General features: G+C 41.6%; 1 protein-coding gene across 7 annotated transcripts in view; it reads right to left on the reverse strand.

Annotated features, from left to right (window-relative positions):
* Window positions 1-27,447, reverse strand: part of Msh3 (mutS homolog 3) — a 143,127-nt gene that overhangs the window by 19,751 nt on the left and 95,929 nt on the right. For 5 of the 7 annotated variants that reach the window (NM_010829.2, XM_006517543.2, XM_017315412.2 and 2 more), the window contains 3 exons: window positions 25,067-25,174; window positions 18,199-18,310; window positions 3,946-4,103 (listed from right to left, as the gene is read on the reverse strand). In NM_010829.2, the coding sequence (NP_034959.2) occupies window positions 3,946-4,103; window positions 18,199-18,310; window positions 25,067-25,174 (378 nt within the window). Of the gene's footprint in view, window positions 1-3,945; window positions 4,104-18,198; window positions 18,311-25,066; window positions 25,245-27,447 lie in introns of those variants that run through there. The other 2 variants (NM_001311120.1, XM_006517547.3) reach the window with 2 other exon arrangements.

A 27,447-nucleotide genomic window follows, 5' to 3' on the forward strand; every position in this document is an offset into this window, starting at 1 on the left:
CTTTTCTCAAAATTGGACGTGAACTTAAAACTGCTCTCAACTAAATAAAGTCTTAAAAAAACAAAAGAAGAAAACCAGAGTTTTTAAGGGTCCCCTCCATCACACCCATCTGAAAAGTACATTGGAGAACTGCAAGCAGGGATCTGTCTCGATATGCTTTGAAACCAAGTCACATCAAACCTTTAGGAAATTTTGACCCAAATACAGGTATTAAATCAATACTTCCCAACAAAAAATAGCAGTGAGGCATCTCATGTTCACTACATAACTGAACACACCAGAGGCCTTCCCAAGGCAAGGTTCCTGAAGCCACTGAAGAAAGAACTTGTTCTTGTAGGTAAATGCCATCTTATCATGGGGTCTTTAGTGTGGGTACAACTGAGAAGACACAGGCTCATTTGAGACGCTTTCTTTCTTTCCCTGAAGGATGCACTGTGCATATCCTTCACAGTTTGTGTCCAACAAATATTTGCTGAGTTGAACTAGGCAGGATGAATGAATTGGCTGTCTGCTCAAAAGCAAACATTTGACATAACATAAGCCTTGTGGGCCCATTACCCTTTAATTCTATTTCAGGACAAACACACTCATGCCACACTGAATACGACGGGGTCACAGAGGTTAAATGTTTATAAAACAGGGGGGCATGTTGGCAGCACACCATCATATTATTCACTAGGGGCCAGTTATCATAAACACTCTGTCCACAAACATTTCACTGGCATCAACAGAAATGATGATGAGAGATGGCAATTGTTTTTCTCAAATGACTTCCTAACCACACTTAATAACTCATAGCTTTTCTCAAACTTAATTACCGAATCTAAGAGGCTGTATAAGGCTGAAACTTGCACTCAGACATCAGGAAGACAAACACAGATTTGATCTCAGTGATGCGCTCAGATGCTAATGGTTCTTGGAAACAGGCATCTCACTGATGAGCACATAAATCCCAATATACTGACTTAAATACATCACTTAAAGCCAAATAGAGATGCTGGCCACAAACCTACTTTAAAAAGATCTGCTAATGACGAAGGACATCATTCCTTAGCCGTGTGACCTTATAATAGTCAAGAAAGAAGATCCCAACCATCTGCCTGACGGCAGCTTTCCCTCCATTTACTTCCTATAGCACTCATGAGCCACAGCAGACATGCCATTGATAATTATGGAGTATACACATTTAAGCCCAATGTTCCAGATGTCCAATATAACATAAAAACAAGCAGCTTAAAGTCTGGAGCCAAACCTTATGCAAACATCGTATTCAGTTTAGCTATAGCGTGTTTCTCAATGGACACAAAAAGGAATTTTGAGTAGCAATGATTTAATTTGAATAACCACTTACTTTTACTGGAAGAACTGCAATGCGTACTAAGTAAGGATGACAAGGCATGTGGTGATTCTCCACTGTGAGGCTGCTCTGACATGAACTTTTAAAGTGCCACTGCTTGCGTAGCACCTCAGAGATTCCGGCTGGAAATCTTAAGGACTGGGCTTAGAAAGTAGCCATCTAAACAAGTAGCTACGTAAGGATGACCGTAGAGAAACCCTCACACCTCAGAACAGGAGGGGAAACCAGATCAAACTTGCTTCCATACCTGAGCCTTGAATTTAGAGTCTGCTGTCTAGGCAGGCAAGCCAAAGGGGGATGAAGGAGGAAGCAGCCACTGGATTATAACACGAGACCTGGCAGGCATGAGGGATCTTGGACAGGGCACTCTCTGAATCTTTTTGTAAATAAGCACAATGTGTACGTGGGGGAGGGGAATAATCTCCCTGGCATCAAAAACAATAAAAATCTAGCAGATGGTACTTCATATAAAGGAAATTAAAACAATAGAAATGAACATGTCCCAACAAGCAAAGTTAAGCACATATGTATTCTAATTTTACATTAAAATGTGAGGACAAACTTCACGTGCTGCTGCTCCTACACTGGTATGGCCGCCTTGGAGAACTTGAAAGATGCATGTTCCTTACAATCCAGCAATTCTACCCCTCAATACAGATGAGCTGGGGAAAATTCACTTATGTACAGTACATGATGTGTAAGTCAGTGCCACACACACTTAGAAGCTGCTTTTGCTCAAAAGCATTAATTCTTCACTCGGACCCACAATGTAACGGAGAGCAGGATGAAACCCTGGCAGCTCTGCCTTCATTCTGTATCTAAGCAACTGAAACTCCCTGCCAACTAACAGGTGCCTCCAGGAAAGCTACCTACCACAGGAATGACATGACACAGAGGCTTAGAGCAGGGACAATCATCATCTGCAAACCAGATTGGCAAAATTAAGTCGCCATCACGGACCAGACCAAGACCACTTCATTATGCAAACCTCTCTTGAGCTTCAACCCCTTTTTTGTTTAAACCTAAAGCTCAACTCAGTACTTAGAGGACGGGCATGGGGGTCCACACCCTGTATCTTCCCCGTCTGCCTTTCACTGCTGAATTGGGATGGCTGAGCCAAGCCACTGTGTCTTCTGGAGTCAGAGCTTAAGCCCCAGCACTTAAGTAACAAAGGTACCAACACTGTTTACATTTGTGAAACACTGAAACCATGCCAAATACTCACCAAGGAATGTGTGCACATGCATGAAACACAAGCAAAGGCCTAGAAATATACGTATCCATGCAGATGGATTTATAAATATAACGAGTGGAGAAACCCACTCAGAAGACTACTATGGGGCTTGCTGGTCAGTCAGCTTAGCTTACCAAACTCCAGGTCCCACTGAAAGACCCCATCTCAAAGAAATGAGATGAATATTCCTGATTCATGAAGAACATCTGAAGTTGACCTTTGGCTTCCATATGTATATGAATGCAGGTGCATCCATTCCCCTCCCCCCCATTTCTCTTCCCTCTCCCCTCTAGTCTGTAGTATTGACTCAGCACATTGACGCAGCAGCAGCAAACAGGTTATGATACCCCACCCCCTCCGCCTTCAACAGGTAGCCAGATTCTCCACCCAGATGTGCACAGTACTGTTACCTCTGACAACTCATATTACGCTCATCAAGTCCTGACTGATTTTGGGCTCTCCTGGAGGGTCTGCCTTCAGTTCCTTACCTCACTGTGTCTAATGCTGATGCTTGCACATGCCATTCAGTCTGAAGGGGCCCTTCCTTCCTTCCTTCTTTGACTAATGATCACACTCTTCAGAAAGGCCCTCAAAAGTCAAAGGATTCTTTCAATATGCAGACTTTAAGGCACTGCAGCATCTGCTCAAGGTCGCTAATACTGGTGATAGTGCATTCTGGTGATAGTGCATTCTGGTTTCACCACAAGTGTTTAACCATGAAGCTGGACAGTAACAAACATGCTACACAGAGAACCTGGTTATTACATAGCGTTATGCTTATATATTCAGTATTTACTCAAACATATCACACAAGAAATACAGACTATTCAAGAACTGATAAATTGCTAGATATGAAATGGGTAAACTACAAATTCTTTTTAATAAAACCAGGATACTCTACTCACACTGCTAAGAAAGCATGAAATTAAATTTACAAACTGAAATTAGTAAGCCCTGGCCAGTTATATGCAATGTTTAAGAGCAGAAATAAATTTGAATTAACGATCTTGCTTGGTACTTCTATCTCAAAAATGAGGAGGGAGCAGGTTTCAGCTTCCCACACTGGAAGGCACACCAGAACTTCTTTTCTCTGTTTAAATATTGATTTCCATTTCTTCATAGTCTTTCAGCTAAGTTTAAGAGGAGATATTGATTCCCTTCTTAAGATTTTACTTAAAGGACTCATTTTAAAGATTTGGGGGGTAAAAAAAGTTCTTCAGGGAAATGACACCCTGGGTGTCTTCCTTATCAACATATGCAGTGACAAATGACTTCTCCTGAATGGTGAATGTAAACCATTCATCCAAACATGTACACAAAAAGAGAGTTACATTCAAAGAGAAGGAGCACTCACCTTGTGAAAATGCCATCCACAATCCCAATTGTGGCTTCCTCTGCAGGGACGTAGGAGCCAATCTGAGCCATGATGGTAACCAGTGCAACCTGTTTTATGTAGGAGCTTTTCCCACCCATGTTTGGTCCGGTGATTATCATTACTCTCTCCGAGTCCTGCTGGAAACAAACAAATGAGAAAGGGAATTTCACTTACTGAACCAGAAAGGGATTCGAATGGTTGGTTTATATTTTGGGAGTGCAGACTGGGATAGGGGTTAACTATATAACCCAGGCTGGCCTTCGGCTTAGTAGGTAGACCAGGTTGGCCTCATATTTTAATCTCCTGCCTCCACCTGCCAAAAACTGGAATCATAAGAATCCACTACCATGCTTGGCTCATGTTTTGTTTTGATGTTCTTGTGGTATTTACAATTCATCCCACAAACAGGACTTCATGAGGCAAAGCATTACTTTGTGGCATATTTACATATGCTATTGAATTAATCCATTTTCCATTCCTATAACAAAGTAGCTGGGGCTGGGTAATTGTTTAAAGAAAGAGACTCATTAAGGTCAAAGTTCTAGATATTCAACAGCATGGTATTGACTTTCTCTCAGGTCTGGTAAAGGTTTCACAGTGGATGACATCAGTACAGTGGGAATGTGTACAAGAGGAATTCATTTTGCTGACAGGAAGTGAGGGCTGAGGACAGGCCAGTATGCAGGACATTCTTATGAGAAATAACCATTCCAGAAGACCTAATCCTTTCTGAGGGTTGCACCCCCGATGACTTATCTTCCATTTGGCTCCATCTCATTTTAGGGGAGATGAGAAAAGATACACAGATGGTTGTCAAGACTATGAAGAAATACCCGATTACAGTACAGAAAATGACACCACTTCACACACACATACACACACACAAACACACACACAAGAAACATCAAACAAGACAGAGAAGGAAGAAAGCCTGCCATGGTTGTCAATGTCAAATTCTGCCAAAGATGAGAGAAGAGCTGGAATTTTTATTCTGGAAGAAAAATACTGCATACCATTTTGAAAAACTTCAGTAATATCTGCTAAAGCTGAAAATAGACATAGCCAAGCAATCCTCCTCCCATGTACACACACTAAATGGAAATGAGGATGACACACAACAAAAGACACAGAGAAGCCTGTTGGCAGCGCTCCTTGCCTCTCAGGCCAGTCCTGAACTGGCGTACATGTTCACCCATCCTGGAGCAGGTTAAAAAGAGAAAGCATCAAGTAGGAATGTGTGCAGCTGTAGGAGAAGGCCAACCAGGCAACAGACACCTGGGATCCATGGGAGGCATTACAGGTGAGCCACAAAGACAACGTTGTCCTTAAATGATGGCAGGGAAATGGTTAGCTGTATGGAAATAAGCGTGGTCCCAAATCTCAGGAAACGGAGTCTGGGTGGATGAAAAAATGAATCGTGAAAAGCAAGCCCGCTACTTTTAGAAGAAAATGTAGGAGGAAGGTGGAGAGTGTGTTCCTTAGTGGAAGCATAAAACACATCTGCCCAGGTCAGACCTAATTGTGTGGTGTGTACCAAAACCAAAGGAAGAGACTGCTCACAACTGCCTTAAACTGGAAACTGCACAAATGTTTATCAACAGATAAAGTATGATACAGCAGCTCAGAGACAGCTATGGCAAGGGAGAAGACAAAGATATAAATTGTCAGAGGGAAGTTGTTAAATCACCAAACAAAACATGAAAAAGCAGTCGTCTTATATAACTCCTACCTCTCAACAGCGCAGAAGTAATGGGGGACAGGCAAAGGATATAAATAGCCTATTTGTAGCAAGGAAAGCACAGATCTAAAAGCATATTAGCGGGAAGGTGTAATCAGAAGCATTATGAAGGAGATCTACAAGCTATTCCTAACATTTTTCTGAAAGACTAGCTGATAAATAGCCAAGCAAAATGAAATCTGTATGTTGCAGAGACACCTGTATTCCTATGTTTATTGTAGCAAGATTCATAACATCCAAGAAATGGCAACAGTGCATCAATGTCAGAGGGCCTATCAACACACAAAAAGGCAAAGGAAATGCAATACCTACATACAATGGAATATTATTCAGTCATAAAATAGTTGGTAAATTCTGTTATTTGTGGCCAAATAAATAAAACTAAGGAGCACTATACTAAGTTAAATAAGCTAGGAACATGATCTAATTCATATATAAAATGTAATACTCTTGATATCATTCAGGAGGGTATGGAAGCAGAAGCTGAAGCAGCAGGGGATAATGGAGTGGGGGAAGTTATGAGCGGGTTCTAAACTGTAGTTTAGAGGCTTGGTGCTGCTGCACACACAGCAGGGTGACCACAGAAACGGATGTGTCCTATGTGTTTCAAGAAGCCAAAAAGATGTAGAATGCACTTGCTGTGTGAAGTATCTGTTCTTCTAAATTCTAACATCTATTTCCAGTATTTAATTGTGTGCACCAGGGAACATTTTGATACTTGCAAAGTCAAAAATAGCAAGGAGGGCTGAAGTGCGTGGAAGCTTATTTCCAACTAGCTTGTAACTGGCTTTCCTGACCATCATGCTCATTTCCTGATCCTAACAACCAGTGAGAGACTGCATTGTGCTGTTCTGATTTGAGGCTGTAGCCTTCCATCTTGAGATGCAGCTAAAGAGGCAATGGATACAGCTGGCGGGCAGACAGATTTAGTGCTTTGCTTTAATGTCTGATATGAGTGTGATGAACAGCGTTGGACAGAAAAGAAAGCTCAAAATGAAAACTTCACTCCATGGAGACAGTAGGTGGATTCCTAAGGGCCTTCCAACCCCAGGTTCCAGGAAACGAACATTCAAGGTTAGCTATCTAACATCTCTGGCACAGTGCTCCCAAGTACCCATGTAGAAGACTAACAAAAAATAGGCTGTGTGCTCATATACATACTAACACCAAGATCACATCAATGAGCTCCCTCAGAATCGGATTCAATGCATCTGTGAACTAGCAGTTTACAGGGGAGCAATTCTTTAACATACTTGATAATTTTTAACTCCTCAAATCATTCTCACTAAGGCATGATCCTAAGTGTGGTGGTTTGAATACACTTGGTACAGGGAATGGCACTATAAGGAGGTGTGGTGTTGTTGGAGTGGGTGTGGCCTTGTTGGAGGAAGTGCCTCTGTGGGAATGGGCGTAGGAAGCTTCCTCCTAGCTGCCTGAGGATGACAGTCTTCTCCCATTTGCCTTTGGAACGAGATGAGAACTCTCATCTCCAGGGCCATGCCTGCCTGGATGCTGCCATGCTTCCTACCATGATGATAATGGAGTGAACCTCAGAACCAGCCAGCCCCAATTAAATGTTATCATTTGTAAGAGTTGCCTTGGTCATGGTGTTTCTTCACAGTAGTAGAAACCTACTAGGTCACTAAGTGAATAAGGGATGATTTATGCATGTATAAGTCAAACTAGCTGTTAAATTTTAAAACAATTGTTAAATTGCTATTGACCAGGCCTGAACAAGGTCTCTTTTACCATCCTGGACCTTCACAAATTCTCCTTGGATATACTAGGGTTGCCAGGTCAAATAGAGGACAGTAATAAAACCTGTATTTCTGATAAATAGCAAACAACATTTTGGCATAAAAAGCAAATCAAACACAAACATGTTTATTCTAAAAAGAATTGTTTATCTGAAATTCAAATTTATCTGCTATACTTTCACTTGCTAAATCTGGTAACCTACTTCTAGGATATCACAAAGTCCAGTACGCCAGGATATTTGCTAGACCCCAGTCTAGAGCCACAGCATGAGTTCTGGCTGACTGATGACTGTAAGAGTCGGCCCTATCCCAAACTCCAACATGTGGAACCACCTGTGGCCCTCCTGGAGGGCTGGCCTGTGTGCCCCTGTGCTTACTTCTTGCCACTGGTAGGTAGCACAAGACTCCCACAGGGCTCCCTAGGTGGAATTAGAGCAGGTCATCCAGGTAGTAACCAGTGTGTATTGGTGCCATGAACCTCCCAAAGCCACAGTGGCTGTTACTGCTTCTAACAGACACAGCCTCCACAGCACTGGGCACAGAAACAGTGGTCTGGCATATGCACCAGCTGAGCCTGGCTGCACCACCGGAGAGATGGGATGCACAGAGTACCTGGGAGGCAGGCTTTCTCCCCATTTGTGTTTTAAAAATTACTGAAAGCTGCCTTCCATTGTCTAACCATCAGCTTATTTTTAATTACTTAACTAAAATCCCAAAGCCCTCATCTAATACAGGATGCCATTCTAGATACAGAGTCTCTGCCATCATTCAGGTAAGGAGCCTGACATCCAGGCCTGGATTAGTAGAACAACGTTTGATCCACAAGTGCAAAGTCCTGGGTTTGATCAACTGCAGGTAAGAGAGAGAAGGAAACCAAGAGGTGAGATGATATTTACAACGGATCTGAGGAGAGGCCACACACTATCAACCCACAGAATTATGCTGCTATCTGCCTTACCTGCAGGGTTAGATTTATTAATACAGTAAGTGGTTTTAAAAGAAACTATTTCCTCTTTGAGGACTGTCCACTTGGGGAGGAAAAGGGAAGGGGAATCCGAATCATTTCCCAGGGGCCCCCTTTGTAGCTTTTCAGGAGGCTGAAGCACTGCGGCATAAACACTTATAACAGCGTGTTAGAAACAATTTTTTTTTTTTTTAGGGACAACTAGGGTCCATTCATACTGTTTAATATGATACAATAGCATGGCTAAAAATTGTCCAATGCTTTTTTTGAAAATGTAGGATTTACCTGTGTCATTAAATTTAAAATACAAGCTATGAAGTATGAGACAGTCACAGCTATGTTTTAGAAAGATAAATAAAGCCTGCGGTGGTGGCATGACAGGGTTACACAGAGAAACCCTGACTCGAAAAAACCTAAATAAATAAATAAATAAATAGGACAAAAAAAAAATTAAAAGGTAAATAAGAGGCCAAAATGTGTAGAACATTTCCATTCTACCATGTTAGGTCCTCCAAAAAGAAACTCATCCATAAAATGGGAACTACATAAATGAGGATACCACTGTCTAATAGGATGCAAAGCCTTATCTACAGGAACCTGGCATACAGTAGGGGAAATCATCATTCTGTGGGAGTACTTTCCCTTGATATCTTTGATTCAGCCCTCTATTATTTACATAAGGTATCAAAAAAACCAAAAGGTTTTCTATCATTGGGATGAACAGGAATGGTATAAATAAATAAATAAATAAAGTCCTGTAAATCACTTACAATTACAGGCCAAGAAGAAGGTAACAACACCTCAAGCTATTCTTTAAAAGAATAACTATGAATCAAACATGGGCTGCTGTGCCAGCAAAAGTGGTTTCTGCAAGAGAGTTTGCACAGGCTGATATGTTTTGTAGGCCTCAGTTTTTTATCCATAAATTAAAGACAGGTAAACTAAATGCTCTCAACCTAAATTCAGTTATAGGACATAGACAACTATACCAGAGCAGAGGTTCTATACTCTACCCAAAGATTCACCTGCACACACCCAGAAGAGCGAGGCTGGGCAAGCCATTGGCATCAGCTGTGTGGGTAGAGAGGCAGTTACTATGGAATAGAATGTTCCAGAACACCCCTATATTTGAGGAGCGAGCTCAGACAAAAAATTAGCTTTTCAGCTCACTAAACTCAACTGCTTTCAAGTGACCAATGGCATATTCTTTTTTTTAAAATAGAGATATTTTTAAAGATTTATTTATTTTATGTATATGAGTGTTTTGCTTACGTGCATATATGCTTACCACACATGTATGTATATATATATATATATATATATATATATATATATATATATATATATATGCCTTGTGCCTGTGGAGGTCAGAACAGAGTATTAGATTCCCTTCAATTGGATGGCTGTGAGCCATCAGGTGGGTTCTGGGAAACGAATCTAGGTCTTCCGAAAGAGCAGGAAGTGTTCTTAATAGCTGAGTCATCTCTCCAGACCCAAATGGCATTTTTCTAATCAACCCTAAAGGACCTCCAATAAGAGGCAGTATAAACACCAGCAGGAGACACAGCAGTGATGAGTCACCAGGCACTGACACATAACTACTTCCTGTGTCCACCTCTGTTGCTGCTCTGTAGGCAGCTGTCAAGGCTCTCGGCAAGCCTTTCCGGTGTTCCTTTACCACAGTCCACTCTCTGTATGACAGACAAAGTGACAGTCTTAATAACTAAGACAGAACTTGTTTTTCACAAAAAGCTGTCACTTCCACAGACTCTCAGAGCACTGAAAATGTGTCCAAGTGTCACAGTCAAGGCTGACCTGCCTTTCTTTTCCTTCCCCTCCCCCTCCTTTTATCTTCCTTTCTCAATGCCACCCTGCACTCTCTTAGCTTATACATAACAAACATTTATTTCCCCATTCTGGATGCAGAGAAGCCCAGGATCTGTGTCTGTGCACATAGCCAACTTCTGGCTGGGTGCTCACAAGGCTAAAGGGGCACATGAACCCTCTCGGGCCCTTTCTTAAGGGTACTAATCCTATGCAGGAGGATCCTCTCTTACAATCTAACCAACTCCAGTGACTGGAAACAGTCCTTACCACCGTCAACTCGGTGCTCAGGATTTCTAAGAGTGACTCTGGAGGGGACACAAAGATTCCGATGGCGCAGTGCATCTTCTCAGAAGCCCGAGCTAACCATGGCACCTGCTTTGGCCCACTGCTCCTTGCACAGATGACTGCCTCTTTTCAGAACCTGCCCTAGACACAGCACAGATGCAGCAGGCGTTCTTGGTCTCTTTGCCTGCTTTCTTACTTAGTCCACCTGTCTACAAGGTTCCTCTGGTGCCAGAAGACTTATTTTTGCTCTTCAGTGACCAGCCAGGAGGTTGGCTATAAGATTACTCCTGCCTCAAAGCCTTTCCACAGGTCTGGGCAGGACAGACGTCCCTTAACCAGGGTCACATTTTCATTTCCTCTCTGAAATGACTTTTCCTTGACCACTTGTTATTACCATCTCACTGCTAGAAAGTTCCCATGGTAGATGTTTCATAGTCAAATGTGGTACCAAGGGTAACACATTTGTGGTACAAAGGTAGATATTACAAATATTTATCACATTTACATTTTAAAAGCAATGTCTGTACTACTTATAAAAATAGGGAAGATATAAGTCCTTTCCCCATCCCAAGATGTCAGAGTAAGGAAGATAAGTACTAAGAACTGCACACACCCATCTAACGTGCTCATCTACCTTCTGGTTAGGATTGTTATCTGAGATAACACACATCATAGGCTTCCAGATACATTCATTATATACCTTAAATCTGTCCAGAAGAGCAGAAGGCTGAGTGAGCATCCCTAAGAGAATAGTCAGTAGCCACTGTTAGCATGAGCAAAGAACTTAACAGGATAGAAAGAAGCCACACTTGATGAGAACTCTGTACCCACGGAAGCTGACTGAAGCGAATGGGAGTGTACAAGACTGGACACCCAACATGAGGTCAGGCCCTGAGAAAGTCTCAAGAAACTGCAGAGAGATGAAGGAATAGATGAAAGAATGAACAGAGGCAAACACAAGATGTAAGTACCATCCTAGGAGGCTTAGCTATTGGTGGACAGAGTGCTACCCATCATGGTGGATGGTAGGGGCCACTAGAAACCAAGGCTGAGTTTCACCCACACTTGCACAGAGATGGGGAGACTGAGACTCCTTTGCAGGAGAGGCACCTCTCTCAGGAGTCTGGCTTCAGCATGAATGGCAATGCTGAGTTCAGAATTCAAGACTCATACTGTAGACTAGAACCTGAAATACCCAAGTACTCACAACATTAAGTGCTATATTCTCTGGGAAAGACGAATAATCAACAGCAGAAGAGAGTCACAAAGGGCTGGGAGACAGCTTAGTTAGTAAGTGCTTGTAAGCTGGGGAACCTGAGCTTGGATCCCTACCACTCACACATAAAGCCAGGCAAAGTGGAACAGATACCAGAGACAGGAGAATCCCTGGGTCTTGCTGGCTAGCCAGCCAAGTTCAATCAGCAAGCTCCAGATTCATTGAGAGAGCCTGTCTAACAAAATAAGGTAAAGAATGATTGAGGAAGCCACTCAATGTCAATGCTCTGCCTTCCAGACCACCCACATACACACTAAGTGCATATGTATCTAATATGAATGTATACACACACACACACACAAGTTCATATGCATCTTCTCATTTAGTTCTTAGGACAGTTTGTTTCATGGGGGTGGGGGTGGGGGTGTCTTATTATATAGCCTGTCCTGGCCTCAGTTTTGCAGTTCTCCTGCCTCCATCTCCTGATACAAACATGACAGGTACGTACATGGTCCCTATGTTCCCATGTTACAGGTGAAGAAGTACAAAGCCTTGGGAAGCCAAGAAGCTTGCCCAGCAGTACAGAGCTACTAGCAGCAAACTGCTGATAGATATCTTGCAAGGGACTTCTGCTCAATGGCAAGGAGGTAGAGACACTGTAAAATCAGGGGAGAGGTTTCAGCCTGGGGTCCTTGACTCTGCCACTGGGTACAACAGAAGACAGGAAGTCACAGTAGCTCCAAAATCAACAGTAGAAAAGAATTCAAAATTGTCACATGTTCATTTCTAAGCCCTAGCAAAGAGCGAATTCTCTGTAAACCATGGTTCTGTCCTTGACAGGCACAGATACTAAAATCCATCTTTATAGAATGTGGTAGAACTATTTTTATAGTAGCTGAGGGCCAGCAGGAAAAATGTCAGTTTTAAAGTGCTTTATTCCCTGAAAATGTCAATCAATGGCAAGCTACAGACAAAGCCTTCCTCTGCACAAGCCCAGTCAGTCTCTGCACATTTAAGGACAGATGAATAAGGAGCAGAGAGGGAGCAGTGAGGAGGGACAGTGAGGCTCACCCCTGAGATGCCAGGGCAGTGGTTTAACCCTGCCTGATCCTTGCATCCTACCCATCTCCCATTCGGTAGAACAGTAGAAGCAAGGCTGGTTTCCCGCTCTTCACTTACAGATAAGAAAACCAAGGCCAGGTGATGGGTGGCCCATCTCAGGAGACAGTAAAATAATGGTAGAACTGAATTTGAATTTTTATTTGCTATCACCACTCAGACCCTCTATGCCTACATAAGAAAATGTGATATGTGGAAGGAACTTTAGGATGGAAAGACATACTACCATGGACAACTTGTTTCTGGGTAAAGTAGTAATGAAGGCTCTGTGAAGTAGGAAATAACATTTTGGGTCTTGAAGAATGAACAAGAGTTCAATTGATGGCCATGGGTTAGAGACAGGAAGAAAAAGAAACCTCAGGGCAGACACCAGCGCAGGTGATTGTAAGAAAAGGAAATCAGCATCAGTGAGAGAGAATGGCTGTGTGGCTAAGAGGTTTGCAGTTCTTTCAGAGGACCTGAGCTCACTTCCTGGCACCCACATCAGGTGGTGCACAGCTACCTACAACTCTGCTCCAGAGGATCTGGTGTCCTCTTTTGTCCCCTAAGAGCACCCATACACAGAGCTGCACTCACACAGAAACACATGCATATATATGGAGGTTAATAAATCAAGTTAGTATCGAACAACTGCCTTCTCAGTGTTTCAGAAACAAGAGAGGAGATACAAGATACAAGCCCTATAATACAAAGTAAGTACCATTCATACTTCCCTGGAGCTAAGAGATGGCCCAGGTTAGATGTCCCTTCAGCTCTTCAGAGTTCCCAGCACCCATGTCAGGCATCCCAACCATTCCAGCTCCAGTGGAGCTGGTGAGCTCTCTGGCCTCCACAAGCACTTACACCCATGTGCACATACTCACACACAGACACATGTGCACACATATAATTAAAAATGCATCTCTAATCTTCCTCCTTCACTTTCATCCTTCAGTTCATTTATCTAATTATCACACTATATAAAACACACACACACACACACACACACACACACACACACACACACACACGACAGTGATCCTATTTGTATAATCTAGCCAGGAAATGAAGTCAAGCTTAAAACTCAGATGTTTTAGGTAAGGCATTATCATTGTACTTGGTAATTAGGGATAAAGTCAATGACTACAGTTGATTCAACTAATGTTACATTTAATTTGTAGCCAAAGCAAGTATTACTGGGCATCTAAAACAACTTGTACTGGGAGGGAAGAGGAAACTGGGCAGTTGGTCCTCATTCTTACCAGCTTCAAACATTCTTATATACAAAGAAATATGTGTCTACTACACACCATAGACAGTACTGAGGACTAAAGAACCTCAGGTTACTTCTTGACCTGGACCCTAGTACTTGCCTCTAGGGCACTTAGGCAGTAGATTTCCCACAACCTAAAGAGATCCACAGTTCAGGGGCTTCCTGGAGATTCTCTTTGCACACTAGACTCATTTTCTCTCCCATGCAACAGTACTTCCTAAAGCAACACAGTTGAATTTATATCACTTATCTCAAAACCAAAATACAAGAACTCGCACTGCTTTCAAAAGCCCACCCACCAGATAGCCATTTGGGTCAATAAACAAATAGTCACAGGACAGTCCATAATATGACTGCCCCAAGCAGTGTGTCCTTATTTTTTTACAAGGTCATGAGGATATAAGGTACTGTCTTAGTCAGGGTTTCTATTCCTGCACAAAACATCATGACCAAGAAGCAAATTGGGGAGGAAAGGGTTTATTCAGCTTACATTTCCACATTGCTTTTCATCACTGAAAGAAGTCAGGACTGGAACTCAAGCAGGTCAGAAAGCAGGAGCTGATACAGAGGCCATGGAGGGATGTTCTTTACTGGCTAGCTCAGCCTGCTCTCTTATAGAACCCAAGACTACCAGTCCAGAAATGGCACCACACACAAGGGGACCTCCTCACTTGATCACTAATTGAGAAAATGCCTTGCAGTTGGATCTCACAGAGGCATTTCCCCAACTGAAGCTCCTTTCTCTGTGACAACTCCAGCCTATGTCAAGTTGACACAAAACTAGCCAGTACAGGTACCAACTCCTTAACCCTTAAGGGACAGTCACAGCCCTGGGGCCAACATCTGCCTGGCCAGAGCCAACTCCCTCTCTTGTTTTATTCCAGTGTGGAGTTAAACTGGCATCATTTCCTATGTTTTCCAGGCAGTAAGCATGGGTGAAAAGCACCATTTGCCCTAGACTATGCCCATGTTTCAAGAAATTATCTAAGGCTCAACTCAGACAGCCTTGACATGGCTTTCCCATTCTGAGAATTAGTCTATCATGGGTATGAAGAGGAGTTACGCTGTAGTATCTCATTTTTCTTCTATTTCTTCAGTGTAATATTCTGTAAACTGAAAAATCCCCAATTCCGAAAAACTAACATTTTCTAGAAGAAAAAGAAGAAAAATTTCAAGTGAGATTTGGAGCCTGCTGAAGGCGTCTCAGTAACACTGTGAGTAGGAGCCTGCTGTGTATTAGTGGTGTGCTGTGGGCACTGGTATGGCACCTACACAGTGTAGACGTGTACACTGCCTGTCCTTGTCAAGCTGGAACCCTTTGGGAAGCACACCAACAAGAACAAGCATCAGTACAAAGCAGGGGCGACACAGGGCAGTGGGTGTGGGGTGTAGGATCTATCATCAGAGCACTGGTGAGGGAAGGCTTCAAGCCAGGAGGCATCTAAGAGGGAGAAACAGCAGAGCTTGTGATGATGCGAGGCGGGAGGCAGGATGGGTGAGATGGGGAAGGAGGACATTCTCTGTGGAGGGAATACCATCTGCCAAGCCCAAAGGCAGTTCTGTGAGTCCCAAACAGCTGGAATGCACAGATGAGGGCAAGCAGGAGGGAGTCGAGGCAGGTTAGCAGAGGCTACAAGGGGAAGTGAACGGAGGACTGCACTGGAGGAGGCAGATGGAGGACAAAGCGGAGACAGAAAAGATTCCTAAAACTGAGAGAGGGAAAGTCAGAAAGACTTTCTTTGCTCATGAGAACATAATGATTTCATTAACACAGAGCCCAGGAAAGCTAGCATCATTTAGATGTAAGAAAGGTGAATTCTCAAAATGATGTAATTATCAGAAGTAACAATGCTACCTAACTTTGAGGACTTTTCTGCCAGGGTATAGTTTATAAGTTAATAGGCAGAGTACATTTTAGATAGAATCTTACATAGTAAGTTCTTTCTCTACAACATCCCTGTATATAAATTTATACCCTGAGAAACAGAATGCGCTTCACCATAGCAACAGGCTATATCAACTCCTACTCAAGTTAGGAAAAGCATATGTAAAAGAAACGAATATTCTGGGACATTCTAAGCTGTCTAACCAGGAAAAACTACTACACTTACCTTGTAAAGATCTAAATACATGAGTTAATGATTCTTTAAAATGCTCCTTGATTAGAAGGCTGCTTTAATTCTTCAAATTTGACTTATTAAAAAATATAATAGATTATTTTTTAAGAAGAAAATGAAAACATAAGGAAAAAAGAAATAAAGTAGCAGTGGCAAGGGTAAGATCCTTGGATCTGTGGACAGGCATGAGCAGAAACACAACATGTTTCACGGGTATTTATCCATTAAATACGAGCCAAGCTATTAGATATTAGAACTATATTACTCTCTCTAGAGAAGCTATATACTATTGCTATGAAAACTAAAAACACAGGTCTTATTCTCATATAGGCTTTGCCTTAAAGACAATTAAGATTAGTATTTATTAACTTATATGACAACTGATAGCATACACATCTGGTTGCTATGGTCCGAATGTCTATGCCTCTCCCCTGTTCTCAGGGAATTATAAATCCTACGATGACAGTGTCAAGGGTCTTTAAGATGTGATTAATATACAGGGACTGAGAGGGACCTCCCCTTCTCCCACCAAGTGAGGACACAATAAAAGGTGCCACACTAAAAGTACAAAGCCAGCTCCCACAAGGTACAGACACCCACCCTGTCTTCAATTCTGTCTTCAGAGTCATGAAAGATAACTTCTGTTGTCTATAACCACTCCATCTGTGGCACTTCAATGAAACAGTTTGAACAGGCCCAACACACAGATTGGAAGCTACTATCAAACCCTGTATGGCATGATAGGGAACATGACAGTAGACAGAACTCAAAGCTTTTCATCTTACTTCACACACGTATGACTGCTCAAACGACGACGTCAGAGGTCTTTGCTCTGGGGCCCAACTTGGAATGCTGCTACTGTCCCAACACCCTGCAAACTTCTCTCTTACAGCTCAGTTCTCCCACTGACTTAAAAACCTAATACTCTGTATCCAACCACTCTGTGTGACACTCCTGTCATGCATAGACTGCTCTCTAATACTCTGTATCCAACCACTCTGTGACACTCCTGTCATGCATAGACTGCTCTCTAATACTCTGTATCCAACCACTCTGTGACACTCCTGTCATGCACAGGCTGTATCTTGCTGCGCTTTTCCATTCAGGATCCACACATTTTTGTTTCTTTAGGGCCCTCCCACAGTTGCCCTTACTGCAGGCATCCACAAACCTCAGTTAGCATCCTTGATGTCATCCTCTAAAGAAACCCAGCTGACAGTTTAGATGGTCTCAGTAATCCTGTGGACAACTCTAACTTTTCTTACCCATTATCTTGTTTCATGCTCTCCTTCCCAAAGCCCTGTTCCCCGCTTCCTAAATCTTGCCATCACTGACAATACCAACAGCTCTGAGATCTTGCTTTACTCTGGGGTACTAATGTAGCATCATCAGTGTCCTCTAAGAGATCTCTAGCCTAGAACAGCTAATCACTTATGTGTTTTCAGAGCATTTGAAAATAGTGCAACATAGAACATGCTAATGCCGTATGCTAATGAAAATTTGAAAAGGCGTTGTATAATTCCAACATCATTAACATATTTCTGAATATAAAGTATTTTTATTGGGTTATATACAAGAAGTAACATAATTGTCTTTAGTTGCTAAATCTTTGTATCTACGGATATTTTCCATTGGGAATTATACCAATTGCACAATTGGTGAAAATAAAATTATGCCTGGGACCAGGCATGGTGCACACACCTTTAATCCCAGCACTCGGGAGGCAGAGGCAGGCAGATTTCTGAGTTTGAGGCCAGCCTACAAAGTGAGTTCCAGGACAGCCAGGGCTATACAGAGAAACCCTGTCTCAAAAAAAAACAAAAAACCAAACCAAAACAAAAAAACTATGCCTGGGATTGGTCCACTTAAAGTTGAGGATAAAATCAGATATGAAAATATTTGATACAAAGTTATAATCCTTACCACACACTGGTTTTGGGTGTCATGAGGTACTTACTGATAAACTCGTACTGTTGGGCACAAACTGATCTTGTTCACCCAGCAACACATCAATCATAGGGTGCCTTCCATTTTTTATGATGATCTTCTTTTCTTCTTGTAGAGTTGGCCTGAAAAAATAAGTTTCATCAACTCGAAGACACAAAAGGAGCTTTTAAAAAGAACCACTGACTAGCTTGGCATGGTGATACACCTTAAATCTCAGCACGGGAGGCTGAGGCCCGGAGACGTCTGTGAGTTTGAAGCCACCCTGGCTATACTGACACAGCATGAAAACCTTCAGTACTCAATAGGGAAGAGAGACAACAAAGTCTTAGACCTCAAGAGCACATGAGGTAAGGACTAAGACTAAGAGTTCAACTCCTCATCAACTAGTCAGAAATCAGGAACTGGGACCAGCAGCACATTGAAGGACAAGACTCAGCAAGCCTTGTGAAGTCTATCTTCATGCGATTTCAGTTTTCATTTGTCTGTCATCATCTAAGATCAAGTCAGCACATGTGTTGGGACCCTTTTTGGCCCTGATTTGGGCCTGAAGGACAAACCTGAGCCTGGCTCGAGTTTTGAGACCTGTCTCAGTCACTTCCATGACTAAGAAAGGTCTGTTTGGCCCTGCGTCTGTCCCCTACCCCCCACCCCATTGCAAATGTAGAGCTTTGCCATTGGCCCTGTCAACCACTCTATACCCTCCATCATACTTCCCTGTCTCCTACGTTATCTTACCCCACCAAAACCCCCCTCCCCATGGTCCAAACTTATATAAGCAAGTATCTGATTCCATAAAATTGAATTCCTGCTTCGACAAGACTCCTGGCTCAGTGTGTTTCTTTTGGACCTTCAACACTCGCCATCCCACTCAGCCCTGGAGAGACCCCTGGCGGGATCAGGACCTCTCTCCTCTCATCTGGACCTACCAGCAAGGAACCAGCAGACATGCATCACTAAACACAGTTCAGACCATTGGCACATCACTTCATAGTCATGTAAAGCCATTTCCAGATTAAATTATCATCTTAACATAAATGGCATTGGGTTTGGGCTAAGAGACTGAGAAAATCCAATGGCACTTCTGTAGTACCTTCTACTTTTGATACAAAACAAAAATTGCTGCCATGTTATTCTTTGGTTTTAAGTCTTTATATCTATCAGTTGAATTTATTTATTTTTTACATTTATTTATGTGTATGAATATGTGCCATGTGAGGGAGCGCCTGGGAGTTGTGGGTGACTGTGAGCAGCCATGTGGGCGCTGAGAATTGAACCCAGGTCCTCTGTTAGGAGCACCAAGCTTTATTCTACTTCTCAAAGCTATGTAGGTCAGAACACTTTCTTAGAAGGTGACAGTTAAGTCAGTTTGATGTCTCCTTTCTTAGCCTGCATCCGCACAGTCATGTTCATACACGGATGGCACTGGTTGCACTCCATTTGAAATATTTCACTACACCACCCACAAACACTTTCACTCAATACCTTATTTAAAGAATCACTACACATAAAAATAGATTTCACCATCTACTACCCAATGGATACTCGTTTTTAATTTTTTAAAATCTATTTTAATGATAACTTTATAAAAGTGAGACTAATAAAATAAATTTAAAAAAAATCAACCTCAGAACAAATACGATTATTTGTGCAATAATATTATTAAACACTCAATGTTTGTAAGTATTATTATTATACAATGAGACCATGGCCTCATTCGTGTTAGGCGAGTTTTCTATCCCTGATCTATCGTTTAATAGGCATGGCACACCAAACTTTACTCATTTCTTTCTTGGTCTTCAGAGGATACATACCCAGAATGGCTAGTGTGCTGAATGCAACGTATTCACCTATGAATATTAAATTACAATTTTTAATTTATTTCTAGGAGGTTGTAGCCTATAGTTATGGTTCTTCTTATACATGCATCAACAAAAATGGAATAGCTGGATAATTCCTGAAACTGCTCAAAACTCATCTTTTTCTTAAGGAGAATAGCTACCTTCATAATACAAATCACTTCCATTTTTAGATTCATAAATAGCAATTAGAATTATCAATCAAATGAAACCTTTCACTAAATGTCATCTGTTTCCTTTCAATTTCCTGCCTGCAAACTAAAGTAAATAAATTTTGTTGAACAAATACAGACACACAGAAAACTCTATCTCTTAGCAAAACGGGATAATCCAGGCTCTCATCAGCAAATATTAAATAATGAGCGGTCCCCAGTGTGAAAGTCAGACAAGAAGAGCACGTTTCATTTTATCCAATTATTTACAATCAATTCTTGACACATCAGTAGCAGTAACACAGCATTAGCAACTCTACACATCCACACTGTGGCCTGAGCCCTCATCAGGCCCAACTGTTTATACCAGAGCCTTCTCACAGAACCAAGGGCGGACTCTGTCTCCCTCTTCACACTATCTGAAGCTGTGGGCAGAAGGGGACTACGGCCCCCTGGCCTCTGTGGGTAGACAGGGTAGGCTCTCAACAGTCCCAGGGAAGTCGGAAGCAGATTATAGCAGTACTATCTGTGTTCTTTCAGGCCTTCTGGAATGATGTTCTAGCAGTTTGGGAAAGAGTATTAAAAACAGGAAAATAGAGTAATGGAGTCCCTTGCTGGGTCATGTACCCTGCACTGGAGTAAACTGGTGAAGGAAGCTGAACCAGTCCCCAGGGGATAAAACACTAAGTCCTGCAGATTCCTCAGATCACCAATAATGCCAAGTCTTTCTCAGACTTGTAAGACTGCCAGTGGGCCTCTGGGTTAAAATAAGGCAAAATGTATTTTTTTAACCAACAACAACAACAACAAAAAAAAGAAGTAAAATTTTTCTTTGTCCTCTGGAAGACATTTAAAAACTTGGAATTAGCACTTATGAATGTTTACAGTATGGCATCCTGAGGACACCAGCTCACATCTCATCATATTCTCAGTATTCTTTTGAGGCAGCTACCCATGTATAAGTAAACTGCTCTATGATGGTAGACACTTGGACTACGTCATAACAGTGCTAAACACTCAGTCTTCCCTGTCTGTCTGTCTGTCTGTCTCTCTTTCTGTGTGTGTAAGTGTGTGTTCAAGGGTTTTCACTAAGTTAAATTCAATTCCTGAAATAGAATTTGCAAGTCACCGGGTATGTACACTCTTTATAGAAGAAAGAAGTCACTATTAACATGTCTTCCTACCAGCACAATATGAAACTCACTGGTTTTTCTCAGACCCTCAACTGGATTGATATACTCACGATTTCTAGTCTTTGACAATGCAGTGGTGAATGGAGCCATCTCATTTTTACTGTGTGCTACCATTATTCTAAAATGACTATTTTTCAAACAGTGACCCCAGTGTCTTAAGCTGGGGTCACCCATGAAGGGAGGGCACCTTGGTTACTTTATTGACAACATCTAGAGTCACCTGGGAAGAGGAATTTCAACTGAAGAATTGCCTCCATCAGACTAGCCTGTGGTCATATCTGTGAGATTGTTTTCATTGATGACTGAGGTGGGAGGGCCCAGTCCATGTGGGCAGCACCATCCCTAGGCAGGGATTCTGAGCTGTGTAAGAAAGCTTAGCTGAACATGAGCCAGAGAACACTGGTAAGCAGTGTTCCCTCACGGGTTCTGCTTCAGTTCCTGCTCTGACTTCCCTCAGAGATGCACTGTAACCTGAAAGTGTAAGCCAAATAACCCTTTCCTCCCCAAGCTGCTTTTAATCAGAGTGTCTTATCACAGCAACAGAAAAAACATTAGAATAAAGGCACACATGAAATGACAAGAAAAAAACTAGTTTAGGGGGTTAAGTGTGTGTGTGTGTGTGTGTGTGTGTGTGTATATATATATATATATACACACACATATATACATATATATGTATGTGTATATGTATATATGTGTGCGTGTGTATGTATGTATGTATGTATATATGTGTATGTATATAGTAATATATATATATATTACTAAAGACTGTTATTTTGAGGGCAGCTTATGGGTTTATTATAAGAGAAAAAGAAGAAAGAACATGTAAGAGATATAAATTTTAAAATCAAATTCTAGGTGCTCTACCAAGTGAAGTCAGGGTGTCACCTCTGTGGCACTGGTGTGCAGAGTCACAGTGTGGCTCTAATCAGCAATGACCTATTCTATCAACATTACATAGTGACAGAGCCTCTCAGGGAAGGCGCACAGGGACATGCACAGCCCTGGGATGCTACTCCAGGACAGCACAGCCACAGCACGAAGACAGGCTGGGCATGCCGATGTGTCATATGCCAGCGAGGGGAGGATGGAGGACATCTACATGTTTCCTGGAAAGAATGAGACATCTGAATATGAACAGATGCAGCTACTATAATTCATATATTTTTAATTGCAGCTTTCTTTTTTAACTGTCACAGAGGAACACAACATAAACGATGTTAGGGAAACAAGGAAACATAATACAAATTAGACAGAGAGGCCTGAAATAAAGGTGAGGCTTGGGTAACCTAAAGGTTCCAAGACAGTAATAAGATCATCTTGACAGCATCAGCAAGAAAAGCTTGCAATTGTGAAGGCAAGTAATCTGTTGGAACGACGATGGCTCACGGCTCACATGCACTGACATCGCAAAAAGCTGAAAATTTAGGAAAAAATGTGTTTGTTTGCCTCTCATACAATTTAAAATGTACTTTAAATGCAAGCTTCCTGTTTCACAGCTATTTACAGCCATGTTAATTTTCTTTTCTGAAAAGAGGATGATGTAATGCACTGTAGAAAGTATATAAGACTATTTCCGTAGCTTCCCCAAGCCACACTGGCTTTTTCCTAATATAAAATACACAATATATAATTTGGAAAAATATTTAGCGTTTGAAATGTTCTTTGAAATGCTTAACAATGACTTACTTGATAATCTAGAACACTCTTTGGACTAAGGACAAACAGAAAAGATGGTTGAAGTACGCAGATAGCTGTCTGAAGGGACCTGGAAACCACCACGGCAGCAGCAGGCAGGACCTGACAGAATGGAGGCCCAGGGGAGTAGCACCAGGAGAGGTATCTGAAGGCACGGGGAAGCTGACCTGCGACAGCGGTGGCCTGGAGAAAGAGCTGTGAAGTACTGCCCCAGGTATAAGAGGAGTCAGGAGGAGCTGCAGGCACCTCCTGACACCTCGCTTCTGATCTGGAACAGGTGACACAAGACTGACAATGTCCCCAATGCTTATTAGACGCACTCACTCCAGAAGGGTACAGCATAAATCACTTCTACAGGCGGTGGCTGAGATCACCACACAGTCAACAAATCTGATAAAACAAACAAGCAAACAAACGAGCAAACAAACGAGCAGAAATGACAAGCAACACTAACAGATCTACAAGAGCTTCAGGTCCCTGAACTGACGGAGACTTAAGTTAGCCATGCCTACTTATGCAAAAGGCTAAGAAGTACCAGGGAAAAAACAATTTGTCTATCTTACACACTGGTGAAATTTTTAATTTGCTGCAATGAATCCAACCTCATAACCATTTAGACAGTGGTTTTCATGCAGGCACTTCCAGCAACAGCAAATAACTGAAGGTGCCGTAAGGAGGGATAAAGAGAGGAGGGCGCAAAGCTTCAAATAGGGACAGCTTATTTAAACGACACTACATGCCTCTGCTTAATTCAGAAACAGTCTGTCAGGGAAATCTCCCTTCACAAATCTAGAGTAAAAGAACTCCTACTCAAATCAATGGACTGCAGATTCTAACTTTTCACAATAATCCATGATAAATAGGACATACATTTCACATTTTCCTTGTTTACTACAAAGAAGATTCAGCTGTCTCTGTGTGTGTGTGTGTGTAAAACTGATTAGGCATCACTACGTATGCTTGAAATTCCTTTGGTATGATAAAGAACTAGGAAGTAACTGCAATGCCAAGAATCTATTTTAAACACGACTGTTATGACCAGCAATATAGATATATTCATCACAAGTGGGCAATGAAACAATACATTACATTAGAGAACATAGCATGTGTACCAAGTCTTCCAACGCTCTCTCACAAAGAAGAAATACTGCACAATAACAACCTTGCTTTAACACCTCTACACACTGGAGATTACAGGACACGAGTATTATTCTTTAGAAATCAACACACTACAAAGAAGAAACCAATATGAAAGAAGACAGACAGTCAGGTTGTCCACTCGGAGCTCGGGCCTCAGGCTCGGTCAGGCAGCACCTTCACGGGCTTTCCTCTTAGTTCCTACAGAAGCTAAACAGTCTCCTAACTTTCCTGAAATGTGTAGCTTCAACTAGAAAGGCTTTTGAAAGAGAACTTATTGAAAAGTCAGAATTGTTTCTTAGATCTATGGAACTCTAGTATCCTTTATGAAGAGGAGAATAAGGAATGTTGGGATGCTCAGAGGCCATTAAAGAAGAGTGGTATGAATCTAGCTCTCAACAAGAGGCTCACAAAAGCTCACGGAACCCCTCCCCACAACAGAACCCCCATCTTCCCAGTCCCTCGTTCATGTACAAGCTCTTATAACTGTAGTTTTTAAGTTTTAACTGTAGTTTTGAAGTGAAACATGTTATTAAGTTTCCAAGACAAAGCTAACAGCAAAAGGAGTCTTCAAGCTTCATTTAAAAACTTTACATAAACCCAAAACTTCAATTGGAGCAGTCAGTTCCAGAGTTAAGGCAGGTATCTGCATTTGTCAGTCATAAAACAAGGAAGGAAGGAGTTTATTTTTCAAATTAAGCCATACATGTGATATGCAGCTTTACCAAGAGCATAACACACCTGAACAACTACAACATTTTATAATAGCAATAGTGAAATTAATTGGATACTCCCATTTTATCTGAAGGCATGGTAAACGAGAGAAATGAAAAAGGTATTACCTGCAGTAATTTCCTTGTTTAGCGACCTTGGCCAGGGAGAAAATACAGTCAACAGTTGCTAGGTGATCCACAGCCTTACACAAAGTGTGATAATGTTCACCAAAATTCCTAAAGAAACGACAACAAGATAAGCAGGCTGACTTCTTGACCCATGACAGCTGTGCAACAATCTGCCTACCTGCAATATAAACACAAGTGAAATAAGCAGATATGTCTCACAGGTAAAGGGGAAGGACAGTATACTGAACTATCGTTTATGATAACACAACTGGTGACTGAGTGTTCCCTTTGTTTGGGACAGTTTTATATTTATATATATGTAAGTATATATAAATGTACAATGTCACAGATGAACACATTCCATCTGACTGTGACATTTTATTTCAGGATAGAGATTTCAGTGTAGATATCAGTTCACTCTGCTTCCTCCCACTGCTTCAAGAACTACTCAGGTGTGTCGGCCTCCCCAGGCACTCCTCCTTATAGCAACACCCAACCTTGGAGCAACTATATTGTTACCTCTTATACAGAACTGGCAGAATCCTGTCTTTCTGTCTGTCTGTCTGTCTAACTTAACTTTATAGCCCTAATATCTAGTCCACACTACCAGCACTGAACAGACAATGCAATAAAGAATTGTTAAGGACAAGACAGAAATAAGAACCTCTTCAGCTATCTTAATACCTGGTGATGGAAAATATCAAGACTTTCATTAAAAGATTTATTCAAAAAGTGAATAGAAATGTTTATAGAGTTGGGTTCTGTAAATCTGTTTTATCTCATGTCATAGTATTTTATTCCAATATATATATGTAATACTGTACAAACTATACACATCTAAATATAATGATAAATTGTGGGTGTTGAAAGTGAGTGTAACTGGCCAGACACAATGCATACCCCTATAATCCCAGCACTCAGGAGATGACCTGAGAGAACAGGAGTTCAAGGTCATACTCAGCTCACGGGCATCCAAGGCCCTAACTCAATATACATGGTACAAAAGAGCCCAAGACAATTCTAAGTGCTCAGAATGAAATATCCTTTAAGTAAAGAGAGAACTGAGCTTAAACTTTAGAGTAAGTTGTCATCTGAGAGAAACTGAGGCTCTGCTAAATTAACGACATTCAAGCACAGGCAGAGATGACCCCGACTCTTTGGGAATGGAGAAAGGGAATGAGAACTAAGTCCCCAGAGGGTCCAAGAGGAAAGCGGAAGGCAACACTCCTCACTGCCCAGACACTGGCGGGACCTGTGCTCAGCCACACAGTCAGTCCTCACAGCACAGCATCATTAGCCAAACCTCACAGGGTTCAGATGAACCCAGCAGTGACCCAGGTCATAGAACTACACACAGCAGAGCCTACATCCAAACGACGTTGTCCATTTGCTGTGCTTTCTTTTGTTAACAGTACTTGGCTAGACCCCCATGGCCTATCTATCACACACTAAGTAAATGATTGCTCTCAGACCACCACCTCCAATTCTAAACTATGGCTGCACCTCACAATGTGATTCTGCAAGGTTCAGTTAGTACTGTTGCTTGTTTCTGTACCTAGTTGCCTTATTCACGAAAATATGATGTAATTCAGATATCCCTTACACAAACTGGGGAAGTGTCATACTGAATATCTTTCTTAAAAAAATTTAGATATATATAAAAATAATGTGGATCTCAGAAGTGCTGAACTTCAGTCTATTTGCTACTTAAAAGTTTTACACCATTTCTCAGCTTATTAAATTACAACAATGATTAGTTCTTCCTGATTTTCTCTTACTTAAAAAAAAAAGCCCTCCATTTCTGATTTGTTTTATTATCAAAAGTATTCTATTAATGACGTTTTCATGTACTACTATATTTATTATTATTTGTAAACTAAAAATTGTATTCACAGTATACTTTACGCATGTATTTATACAGATATTTATCCAACTAGATAGAACATATTAATTAATTAACCTATTCCTCTTGAACTAAAGTTCATTAAAATAGGTGATAGGAATTTTACTAATAGCCTAAGAGTTTGCGCAAATCCCAAATACACAGTGTTTATGTCCCTATATCAGCTGGACCCTCCTCAGATGTTACCTGAAAAATGTCTCGTACTTTTAAACATACTGGACACTGAGAAGTCCCTACTCTACAGACGGCTGCACAGTGACCATATTGGACATTGAGAGGTCCCTACTCTACAGACGGCTGCACAGTGACCATATTGGACATTGAGAGGTCCCTACTCTACAGACGGCTGCACAGTGACCATATTGGACATTGAGAGGTCCCTACTCTACAGACGGCTGCACAGTGACCATATTGGACATTGAGGGGTCTCTACTCTACAGACAGCTGCACAGTGACCATACTGGACATTCATTGTGAG

The sequence above is a fragment of the Mus musculus genome, chromosome 13, assembly GCF_000001635.26.
Source record: "Mus musculus strain C57BL/6J chromosome 13, GRCm38.p6 C57BL/6J".
NCBI lineage: Eukaryota > Metazoa > Chordata > Mammalia > Rodentia > Muridae > Mus > Mus musculus.